General features: G+C 51.1%; 2 protein-coding genes across 2 annotated transcripts; one reads left to right on the top strand and one right to left on the bottom strand.

Annotated features, from left to right (window-relative positions):
- Window positions 1-70: 70 nt before the first annotated feature.
- Window positions 71-4,550, bottom strand: TMEM258 (transmembrane protein 258). Its single transcript, XM_062196036.1, is given in 5 exon segments — window positions 71-180; window positions 695-830; window positions 1,364-1,473; window positions 4,427-4,453; window positions 4,455-4,550. Coding segments are annotated over 4 exon segments (345 nt in total). The 5' UTR covers window positions 4,536-4,550; the 3' UTR covers window positions 71-180; window positions 695-703.
- Window positions 4,551-4,639: 89 nt separating this feature from the next.
- Window positions 4,640-11,682, top strand: FEN1 (flap structure-specific endonuclease 1). The gene is made up of 2 exons (XM_062196034.1): window positions 4,640-4,900; window positions 7,406-11,682. The coding sequence occupies exon 2, from the start codon at window positions 7,427-7,429 to the stop codon at window positions 8,567-8,569; it is 1,143 nt and encodes a 380-aa protein (XP_062052018.1). The 5' UTR covers window positions 4,640-4,900; window positions 7,406-7,426; the 3' UTR covers window positions 8,570-11,682.

Genomic DNA, 11,682 nt, shown 5'->3' with positions numbered 1-11,682 from the left:
GTAGAGTGGGACCGGGAAGTCATGTGGGTCCGAGTACCACCCCTGCTCCCATAGAATGGGCACTAGACAGGACTGTCACACATCTGCCTTTATTGTGAGAGCAGGTGGGACGCTTCCAGCAACAGTAAAAAAAATTTTTTTTACAAAAGTGGAGGTTCCGGGGAGCCGCCTGGCTGGTACCTGAAAGGGGAGGGATATCCAAATGAGACCAAAGACTGTTCTTTCCACCTTTTCTCCCTGAAGCCCTGCGCCTAGGGCAGGGACCAACAAGCACAATCCTTTACGGATGAGCGTCCAGGGCTGATTCTCCATGACCTGGTGGGGGGATTATCTGCAGGAAGTTTCAAGGCCCAGGCCCTGATCCCTTCCAGGAAGCCCGCTTCCCAGCAGCTTCTCCAAGTCACTGGTATATGACTTTGAAGAGTGAACAGGGAAGACCACAGGAAGCCTGCATCCACATCCCAAAGCCAGACTGAGGTCTTGGGCAGTCTGGAGAACTCAGCTGACAAAGTCCGTCCCACATGGCCAATTCCCCATGTGGGGCAGGAAAGAGGCACACGTATCTCATGTCCCTATCCAGAGGTTGCCTCCATTAGCCAAGGAGTCTGGCCCAAGGGCCCCACTGATGTGGATGTGGGGAGCTTCTCTAGACCCTGTCGGAGGCTCCAGCATCCCACCCTGTCACAGCTCTTACCCTTGGAGCTCATACATAGATGCCAACCCACAGCAGGAGGAAGAGGACTCCAAAGCCCATGAAGAGCGAAGCCACCAAGGAGATGAGGAGCTCTTTGTAGATGTCCCGAGTGTACTTGGTGGACGTGACCTCATAGCTGGGCACAGCTGTTAAGGAGAAGCAGAGATAGACTGCAGAGTGCGGGGAGCCTGGCCAGCCAGCATTGCTCTTGGGAAGAAGGAGTGTGCAAAGGGCTTTCTGGGAGGCCTGGCTGGCTCAGTGTGGCAGGCAGAGGGCCCAAGAGATGATTCCACTCTGACACTCCATGCCACTCTGGTGACTGACCCAAGGTCATACAGCTCACTTGTGGTGGAGCTAGGACTGGCCCTCAGGCTTCCTGACATGAGTATACCCCACTTATACCACCTCTCCAACGTTAGCTCTCCCATCCCCAGCCTTCGCTCTAGTTGGGACCTCCTGCTCACTGTCTTAGACATCTGACAAGCAAACCAAACTCACCTGAACCTGGAAAATAAGGCCACAACTTTCCCTGGACATCATGAGCCTTGCTCTCCTTATCTTCTCCCATCCCTAACCACATACTCAAAACTGGTAGGGTGCATGAATGCACCGTGGTTTCTCCCTCAGCTTCCCATGTCATGAGTTCTGGCCCACTCAATGAAAGGATACACGAAGAACCAGGCGGTGAAGAACATGCCAATGGCCAAAAGCACAACAGTCAGATGAGGGAAGACAGCTGGGTTCACTGGGCTGGTGTATCTGCTCATGGCCTCGAGCTCCTAGGGGAGGACATGGGATCACAGCCATCAGGGAATCCCGTGAGTCCAACCTGGGGACACTGTGGGGTTACCCACAGACGCTCAAGTCCCTTATGGAAAATGGCACAGTATCTGCACATAACCAATGCGCATCCTCCTGTACATTTTAAATCGTCACTAGATTACTTATGATACCTAATCTAATATAAATGCTATGTAAATAGTTGTTATACTGTATCGTTTAGGGAATATGATATAAAAAAGTATGCGTACAGTACAAATGCAATTTTTTTCTTTTGAATGTTTCTGATCCATGGTTGGCTGAAACCTGGATGTGGAACTTACAGAGAGAGTGGACTATATATCTTAAAACTGTAAGGCTGGCGCTGTGGCTTAACAGGCTAATCCTCCGCCTTGCGGCGTCGGCACACCGGTTCTAGTCCCGGTCGGGGCTCCGGATTCTATCCCGGTTGCCCCTCTTCCAGGCCAGCTCTCTGCTATGGCTCGGGAAGGCAGTGGAGGATGGCCCAAGTCCTTGGGCCCTGCACCCCATGGGAGACCAGGATAAGCACCTGGCTCCAAGCTTCGGATCAGCGCGATGCGCCGGCCGCAGCGGCCATTGGAGGGTGAACCAACGGCAAAAAGGAAGACCTTTCTCTCTGTCTCTCTCTCACTATCCACTCTGCCTGTCAAAAAACAAAAACAAAAACAAAAAAACTGAAGTGGTGGTGTGGCAATGTAGCACAGCAGGTTAAGCTGCTACCTGAGACACCAGTATTCCACATCAGAGTGCTGGTTTGAGTCCTGGCTGCTCCACTTCTTCCTTTTTAAAAATTAATTAATTTATTTGAAAGAGTTGCAGACGGAGAGGCAGACAAAGGTTTTCACCCACTGGTTTACTTTCCAAGTGGCTGTAATGCCCAGAGTTGAGCCAGGCCAAAGCCAGGAGGTTTATCCAGGTCTCCTACATGGGTGGCAGGGGTCCAAGCATTTGGGCCATCTTCCGCTGCCTTTCCCAGGCCATTAGCAAAGAACTGGATTGGAAGCAGAGCAGCCGGGATAAAAACCAGGGCCCATGTGGGATGCTGGCTTTGCAGGCAAAAGCTTTACCCACAACGCCACAACCCAGCTGCTCTACTTCTGATCCAGCTCTCTGCTAATGGGTCTGGGAAAGCAGCAAAAGATGGCCCAAGTACTTGAGCCCCTGCCACTCACATGGTTGACCAGGATGAAGTTCTGGGCTTCTGGCTTTAGCCTGGCACAGCCCCTGCCATCATGGCTATCTGGAGAGTGAACCTGCAAATGGAAGATCTCTATCTGACCCTGTCACTCTGCCTTTAAAATAAGTATTAAAAACCAAAACACCAAAGTGGCACTTTTTAATATGGGACAACAAGGGTAGCTTAGAGGCTAAGACACAGAAGGTAACAGGCTGCAGCTCAATCGTCCTTAGCATTTTCCGACACCAATGGCCACTATGAAATGTAGTGAAAGATATACCTCCTGCCTGGGAAAAAAAATCACATAGAAGAAAAAGTTTGCTTACAAACTTCAGAGCTTTGTGGATGTAAGCCTACAGACACCAAGCTAGGAATCCCCGCTACAAAGCACAGACCCTGGACTGGTACCTAATCTCAATTTTTAATTGAGAATTCCTCCCACTATACTTTTATGGATTCTCAGGACCCATAAGCAAAAGAAAACAGTTAAAATTCTGGCTCCAATGAGTAATCTGAGTCTTGGTGAAGTGGTTACAATAACATCTATTTGGGGCCCACACTGTAGCATAGTGGGCTAAGTGTCTGCCTGCAGCGCTGGCATCCCATTAGGACACCTGTTCGTGTCCTGGCTGTTCCTCTTCCAATCCAGCTCTCTGCTGTGGCCTGAGAAAGCAGCAGAAGATGGCCCAAGTGCTTGGGCCCCTGCACTCTCATGGGAAACCAGGAAGAAGCTCCTGGGTCCTGGCTTTGGCTTGGCCCAGCTCTGGAAGTTGTGGCCATTTGGGGAGTGAACCAGTGGATGGAAGATCTTTCTGTCTCTCCCTCTCTCTGTCTGCGACTCTGTGTCTCAAATAAATAAAATCTTTTAAAAATAATATCTATCTGACACAGAGTTGATGTATGATTTAAGAAAGCTGATGCATGTCCACCATCTAGTTTAGTGCCCCGCATACAGTAGCTGCTCAATGAGTGTTTGTTTCCTTCCTAAGGTTGCAAGGAAGATAATGAGATAATGCCTGTGAAAGAGGCTACACACGTCAAGTTTTGTACAAATGTCCACTTCCATTGTCACCCACTAAGCCAACGCTTCTAAAATCCAGAACATAACAACTCGGGAGAAGTAAACTGACCCCATTGTTCCAAGAGATACTGGAATTGAATTCAGTAAACAATTATGTCCCCCTCACCCCCCTCAAAACGATGAAGACAATCGCTGCTATTATCCAGCCTCCAATTACGGGCCCTGTGTTGGGCACTGGGAATACAAAGGCTAATAGACATCACCCAGAGCTAGATGCGCGTCAGATGGTGGTCACTAGGAGGCGTGGCAGAAAACAAAGGCGGCCAAGAAACGTGGCAAGAGGTCTGTACAGAGGCTGTGGGCGCTCCCAAGAGAGGGGGACCAAGTGCCCGTGAGCGTTCAGACATTGGCCAGGGCCTTGTGGGACGAGTACAAGGCGGGGGAAGAACTTTCTAGAGATCACAGGGAACAACCACACAAGTTCCAGGGTACTCAAAGTGCACCTCACACCCCTCACCCTTACAAACAGCAGGATCTGAAGCCCAGTGGGGCTAAATCTCAGCCTACGGAGTCTACGGCAAGTCCTTCCTCATCCCTCAGCTCAAACCGGGGGTCCCAGGAGCGCTCCAACATCTGATCTTGGACTTCTGAGGCCTCCGCGAAAGTACGCGGTGTGGATCAGACCCCGAGCTGTCCTCACCGCCCTGCTCAGAGCTCCCCTCATCCCTCTCACCATTTTGCCAGGCACAGCGTAAGTCGCCACTCCGCCACCGGAAGAACACGTCGGCAGGAGCAGGCGCCTTGTTCATCCGGAAGAGGAAGTGCTCCCGTGCGAATGGCATTGTGGGACTTGTAGTCCTTTAGTTTCAGATGTGCTCGGAGCTGGGATCTGTGGGGTCTGATGCAGTACTCTACGCCTGGAGCAGAGTGAGCAACGGAAGAATAGGGAGGGCTCAGCTGAGCGAGTCCTTTTTCCCTAGCGAAACTGTTTGCCTTGGGAGCAAGGTGTTCGAGAGAGCCAGAGCCTGCACTACGCTCCCCAGGAAGCTGTGCGCGCGGGCCGGTCACGTGACGGGAGCGCGGGCTTTGGAAGGCGGCGGAGTGAGGGTCTACCCGCGACAAGAGCTGAGGAGAGCGGAGCTTAGGACTGCCCTGGGCAAGACCAGGCGAAGCGCTACCTGCCCAGGCCTCGCGCCGCAAAGGCCAGGTGAGACTCCATGGGACGCTCCCGAGAGCGACGGGGGCCGCTTTGCGCCGGGTGCCCTGTCGCTCGCGGGTTCTCAGGCCATCCCGCCACTTTCCCGTTGTGAGATCTGGGACCTTTGGCGTAACCTCCGAGCCCCTCCTTTGCTTGTAGAAGGAGGCCAATAACTACCACGTTATGAGGTCGTGGGGTATTATTTTTTTACTATTTTTTTTTTTAACTAAGGCTTTGGACGCAAAACCTGTTCGCAGCCTCGCTTGCTTAGGCCCCTTTGCTGCCTGTATTGAATGCCGCCGAGAGCGTCTGCGGCTCGCAGAGCGATGTCCTCTGCTCTGGGCACACGGGTTAACAGTTCTGCCCGTTTGGGGGCTTGAACCCGAGGATCGGGTGGGTTCCGTCTCGGGCACCTGGGTCATGGCGGAAGATCGCCGGTTAACGCAGCGGGAATCCCGCAAGACAGGCACGGTTGTCATAGAGTGGAGAAGCCCAGACCGAAGTGCGCTGTGACGCCGATGGTGCTCGCGGGCATCCGGATTCAAGGCCAGGGCTTGGCCACAGACATTCACAGCGGAACTAGAAGGAGATAGACCGTGAAGGAAGGGTGAGAGGTTGGCGGGAAGAGGGCACCGAAAAGGCAGCCCTGATCACAGCCTTTCGATTGGTTCCCAGACTGAGGAGGTTGGTTGTAGAGTATTTGTTTATTTACCTGAAAAGCACAGTTACAGAGAGGCAGAGAGAGAGATTGCATCCTCTGGTTCACTCCCTGATGGTCGCAGTGGCCAGAGCTGTGCCGATCCGAAGTCAGGAGCCAGGAGTTTCTTCTGGGTGCCCCACGCACCTGGGCCACCTTCTACTGCTTTCTCAAGCCATAGCAGAGAGCTGGATCGGAAGTGGAGCAGCCAAGACTTTAACCGGCGCTCACATGGGATGCCGGCACTACAGGTGGCGGCTTTACCCGCTGCACTACAGTGCCAGACCCTGTAGAGGATTTCTTAATGAGGGACATCTGCTACCAGTGCGTACAGGATGACTTTAAATTGCACATAATTGTGTGCATTTAAAGACCTATTAGGTGAATGAAAGTTCAGATTTTAACTGGAAGTGGCAAAAATGGTGATGGTAGTTTGGGAAAGATTTGCTAAGGGACCTGAGTCACGGATGATGAAGTACTGGCTCCCGATTCCAACTGCCTGCCAATGCAGACCCTGGGAGACAGTGATGAGCAGGTTCAAGTTGGTTGGGTTCTTGTCTTCCTCTTCTGACGCAGCCCCTGGCTGTTGCAGGCATTTGGGTAGTGAGCCGGCAGGTGGGAGCTCTATGTCTCTCTAAACTCCCTAAATTATGCTCCCTAAACTCCTCAAGCTGCGTCAGCCATCGTCCTCTCGGATAACTAAGTAAAAACTACATGTATAAGGCTGGTGCCGCGGCTCAACAGGCTAATCCTCCGCCTTGTGGCGCCGGCACACCAGGTTCTAGTCCCGGTCGGGGCACCGATTCTGTCCTGGTTGCCCCTCTTCCAGGCCAGCTCTCTGCTGTGGCCAGGGAGTGCAGTGGAGGATGGTCCAAGTGGTTGGGCCCTGCACCCCATGGGAGACCAGGAGAAGCACCTGGCTCCTGGCTTTGGATCAGCGCGGTGCGCCGGCCGCAGCGCGCTACCCGCGGCGGCCATTGGAGGGTGAACCAATGGAAAAGGAAGACCTTTCTCTCTCTCTCTCACTGTCCACTCTGCCTGTCAAAAAAAAACAAAAACAAACCTACATGTATATAATGCATATATGTGTAGATTTCCCACAATTTTTAAAAAAGATTTTATTTATTTATTTGAGAGAGTTACAGTGAGATGTAGAGAGAGAGGGAAAGGTCTTACATCCACAGGCTCACTCCCCAGATGGCCACACGGCTGGAGCTGGGCTGATCCAAAGCCAGGAGCCAGGAGCTTCTTCCAGGTCTCCTATGTGGGTGCAGAGGCCCAAGGACTTGGGCCATCTTCTGCTGCTTTCCCAGGCCATAGCAGAGAGCTGGATTGGAGAGCTGGGATTCAAACTGGGGCCCAAATGGGATGCCAGCACTGCAGGCGGTGGCTTCACCTGCTGCACCACAGTGCTGGCCCCTCCACAAAATTTTTGAAGCCCTCTTTCTTAGCTGCTATTTGCCTGTCCTTTAGGGTCAGTTCTTCCAGCTTGCTCTCTAAACTCTCAAGCTGCGTCAGCCATCATCCTCTGTCTTCTCCAGTTCTTGATACGTGGGTTTCAGTCTTGAATGAGAGGTGATACTGCTGTCCTTGCCACAGAGTCCTCTCATGAACGTGGCAGTGTCTATTTCTCCTCTTTTGATAGACTGTAATTTTCTTGAAAATGAAGGCCATTGTTTTGGTATCCTTTCAGCCTTTGCAGTGCTGAATTGGAGTAGCTAGGACATGCAGTTGGTGTGAGAGCACCAGTTATATCCCTCTTCTTCTTTGCAACCTTGAAGTTTCTCTGCCTCTTACTTGCCTTTCATTTTTTTTAGTCATCCCTCCTCCAAATTGCCATGGGAATTCAAGGCCTGGCCAAACTGATTGCCGATGTGGCCCCCAGTGCCATCCGGGAGAATGACATCAAGAGCTACTTTGGCCGCAAGGTGGCCATTGATGCCTCCATGAGCATTTATCAGTTCCTGATCGCGGTTCGCCAGGGTGGGGAAGTGCTGCAGAACGAGGAAGGTGAGACCACCAGCCACCTGATGGGCATGTTCTACCGCACCATCCGCATGATGGAGAACGGCATTAAGCCTGTGTATGTCTTTGACGGCAAGCCACCACAGCTCAAGTCAGGAGAGCTGGCCAAACGCAGTGAGCGGCGGGCAGAGGCGGAGAAGCAGCTGCAGCAGGCTCAGGCTGCCGGAGCTGAGGAGGAGGTGGAAAAATTCACCAAGCGGCTGGTGAAGGTCACCAAACAGCACAATGACGAGTGCAAACATCTGCTGAGCCTCATGGGCATCCCATACCTCGATGCACCCAGTGAGGCAGAGGCCAGCTGTGCAGCCCTGGTGAAGGCTGGCAAAGTCTATGCTGCAGCCACGGAGGACATGGACTGCCTCACCTTCGGCAGCCCTGTGCTAATGCGGCACCTGACTGCCAGTGAGGCCAAGAAGCTGCCCATCCAGGAGTTCCACCTGAGCCGGATTCTGCAGGAGCTGGGCCTGAACCAGGAGCAGTTTGTGGATCTGTGCATCCTGCTGGGCAGTGACTACTGTGAGAGCATCCGGGGCATCGGGCCCAAGCGAGCTGTGGACCTCATCCAGAAACACAAGAGCATCGAGGAGATCGTGCGGCGGCTCGACCCCAATAAGTACGCTGTGCCAGAAAATTGGCTCCACAAGGAGGCCCAGCAGCTCTTCTTGGAGCCTGAGGTGCTGGACCCAGAGTCTGTAGAGCTGAAGTGGAGTGAGCCAAACGAAGAAGAGCTGGTCAAGTTCATGTGTGGGGAGAAGCAGTTCTCCGAGGAGCGGATCCGCAGTGGAGTCAGGCGGCTGAGCAAGAGCCGCCAAGGCAGCACCCAGGGCCGCCTGGACGATTTCTTCAAGGTGACCGGCTCACTCTCTTCAGCTAAGCGCAAGGAGCCAGAACCCAAAGGATCCGCTAAGAAGAAGGCAAAGACTGGGGCAGCAGGGAAGTTCAAACGGGGAAAATAAAGGTGTTTCCCTTCATCGGATCTCCTTGACCCCAGAATATCTGCCTTGTACCCTCAAGAGCTGCAGCTAGAAGAATCTCCATGGGGGTGGGGAGGGGATTCCATTACTTTCCTAGTTCTGTGCTTCTCAGTAGCTTTTCCCCCCTTTTTTTTTTCCTTTCCCCACTTGATCTCTTGGCAGAAAGACATAAAGGTGTTTGTTTTCTTTTTTAGCTCAGGAAAGTGAGTCAGGCTCAAACCACTTCTCAGGCAGTTTAATGGACACTGGACCCATTGTTATATGAAAGTGATAGCAACAAATTTGGAGAAGGAAGAGGGAGATAAATGATGGAGATGAAAGACTGTGTGGAAATGGATTCCTGGCTGGCCAACTGATGGCCTGTGGGAGGTGACGGAACCAGACTGCTCTCTAGGTCAGCCTTGACCTACCCTGAAAGCCATCAGGAAGACCCAGTCTTTGCAGGTGGTAAGAGCGCCCGACAGGCAAGCAGGAGGGTTTGGTTACTGGCTTTGTCTTGAGGTGGGCAGAAACTTGAACTTGCTATGTAATTTGAATCTTTACAGTGGTTATTTGGAGGAGTAAGGTGATAATGTTCTTATGGCCTTTCTGAGGCAGTCAACTGAATTGCGACGTTGGGATAAGACACTGGTTTCTGTGTCCTGTTTTTGTGTTAAAGAGAGAAAAAAAATCAATAAAATGAAAGAAGCCAGAACATTCTTTGAGAACATTTGAAAAGAGCCCTAGTGCTCTTTTTTGAAGGTAATCATGCTGGAATTGTGCTCTGGCACATGGTTTGAGTGTGGCCACAAGATGGCGCCACACCCCATAAAATGGCCCCAGTGGCTGTGGGAGAACTTCAGTCCTTTGGGGGATGTTGGCTGGGAGAGGAATTTTAATGAATTGATTGTTAGTCCTTTATCTACTTTGTGTGAGATAAAAGGACTCTGGAGAATCCTCATAGTTTAGATCAACTAGCTCACCCAGATATCTGCTTTGCCAGTTTGTAAATTGAAGTTGCCATTCCAAAACCACTTGCCTATTTCTTTAGTGACATCAAATACAGGTTGATGTTTCTCAAAGAGATGCATGTTTTTGAACTTCAGAGGGTTTATAATCCTGACAAAGCTTGGTGGGAGCTAGCCCATCTGAGTTTTTGATTTGTCATTCCTATTTCCGCCAGTAGAACCAGGATACTTCTCTGGAAGTTTCAGTTGACAGTGTCTCGGGAAGGTAAACAGGTAGAAGACCAAAGACCAGTGGTTTCTAAATCATTTAATGGAGCAAACTTTTTCCTCAAGTGAAACTTGGGTTGAAGATTGACTCTAGGTTGAAGTAGGTGGGATACAGTCTCCCCAGCAGTGGCTTTGAAACCGGGGAAACTGCTGCTGGTGTAAACATACTCTTTCCTGTGGCTGGTGTTGTGGTACAGTGGGGTAAGCCACTGCCTGCCATGGCAGCAACCCATGTGAACGCCAGTTTGAGCCCCAGCTGCTCCTCTTCTGATCTAGCTCCCTGCTGATGCATCTGGGAAAAAGCAGAAGATGGACCAAGTACTTGGGCCCTGCTACCCATGTGGAGAACCTGGAAAGGAGGTCCAATCTCCTGGCTTCAGCCTGGCCAAGTCCTGGCTGTTGTAGCCATTTGGGAAGTGAACCAGCTGATGAGAGAGCTCTGTCTCTCCTTCTGTGTCACTCTTTTAAAAAAGAATTCTGGGGCAGGTGTTGTGGTATAGCAGGTAAAGCTGCTGCCTCTGACACCAGCATCCCCATATGGGCACTGGTTTGTATCCTGGCTTCACTTCTGATCCAGCTTCCTGCTAATGGTCAAGGAGAAAGCAGCAGCAGATGGCCCAAGTGTTTGCACTCCCGCAACCCAGGTGGGAGACCTGGATAAAGCTGGCTCTGGCCCAGCACTGGCCATTACGGCCATCTGGGAATGAACCAGCAGATGAAAAGGTCTCTTTGTAACTTTTAATTTTTTTAAAATTTTATTTATTTGAGAGGTAGTTACGGATAGTGAGAGGAAGAGAGAAAGGTCTGCCTTCTGTTGGTTCACTTCCCCAAATAGCCGCAATGGTTGGAGCTGTGCTGATCTGAAGCCAGGAGCTTCTTCCTGGTCTCCCACATGGGTGCAGGAGCCCAAGGACTTGGGTCATCTACTGCTATCCCAGGCCATAGCAGAGAGCTGGATGGGAAGAAGAATAGCCAGGACTAGAACTGGTGCCCATATGGGATGCCAGCGCCACAGGTGGAGGATTAACCTACTGCACCACAGTGCTGGTCCCCCTTTTAAGATTTTATTTATTTATTTGAGAGGTACAGGTAGTGAGAGGAAGAGACGAGAGAAAGGTCTTTCTAACTTTCAAGGTAAATTAAAAAAAAAAAAAAATTCTTTCCCGAGGGCAGTGAACTTTGTTTCACTTACTGCTCTACTCCCGCAGTTGATGAATGAAGCACATTTTTCTAGACTGAACCAAGCCACACAGCTTATTTGAGTCCCATTTTCTGGTTCAGGTAATTTGATTTTAAACCTACAGTAATGGTGATAGAGCCTGAGGCAGTAAGACTTCAGGAGTTACTGCTCTTGCGTAGTCACTCTAATTATGGGCTTGTACTGTAGAAGCGTGTAGTTTGCTTTGTGCAATTGGATTGCAAGGTCTTTTCTACAAGTTTATTAATTTGCATGAGCACACAGCAGGAAGTCACTTCTGCCTGCAAATAGTCTAATGGTTTTGTCCAGGGGAGGTATAGTAGGATAGAGGCTTATAGCCCTTACGGCATTGAGCCTGCAGAGAAAACTCAAAATGGAAAAGGCAAAAGTCTGAGGACACTTGATTACCTCAGGAGCAGGACACCATGTACTGGAACCCAGCAGGTGTATTTAGGCGGTCTAGCCTTTGATTAGACAGGTACTGTTGGGAGGACTGGGCTGTGCTCTGCCTTGCCCTGGGGTTTCCTGGAGGGTCCCAAGGCTTCTTCCTCAGTCCAAGGGGCTTACCCAAAAGGGTATCTGCAGTGATTCATGTTCAGAAGGAAGTACAGAGGTGAACAGTAACTTGTAGCAGAGGCACCAGGGAATCCTGTGTGCACGTGGGCAAACATTACCAACAAATA

This window comes from Lepus europaeus, chromosome 7 (assembly GCF_033115175.1).
Source record: "Lepus europaeus isolate LE1 chromosome 7, mLepTim1.pri, whole genome shotgun sequence".
Lineage (NCBI taxonomy): Eukaryota > Metazoa > Chordata > Mammalia > Lagomorpha > Leporidae > Lepus > Lepus europaeus.
This window is presented reverse-complemented; position numbering and strand designations above follow the sequence as displayed.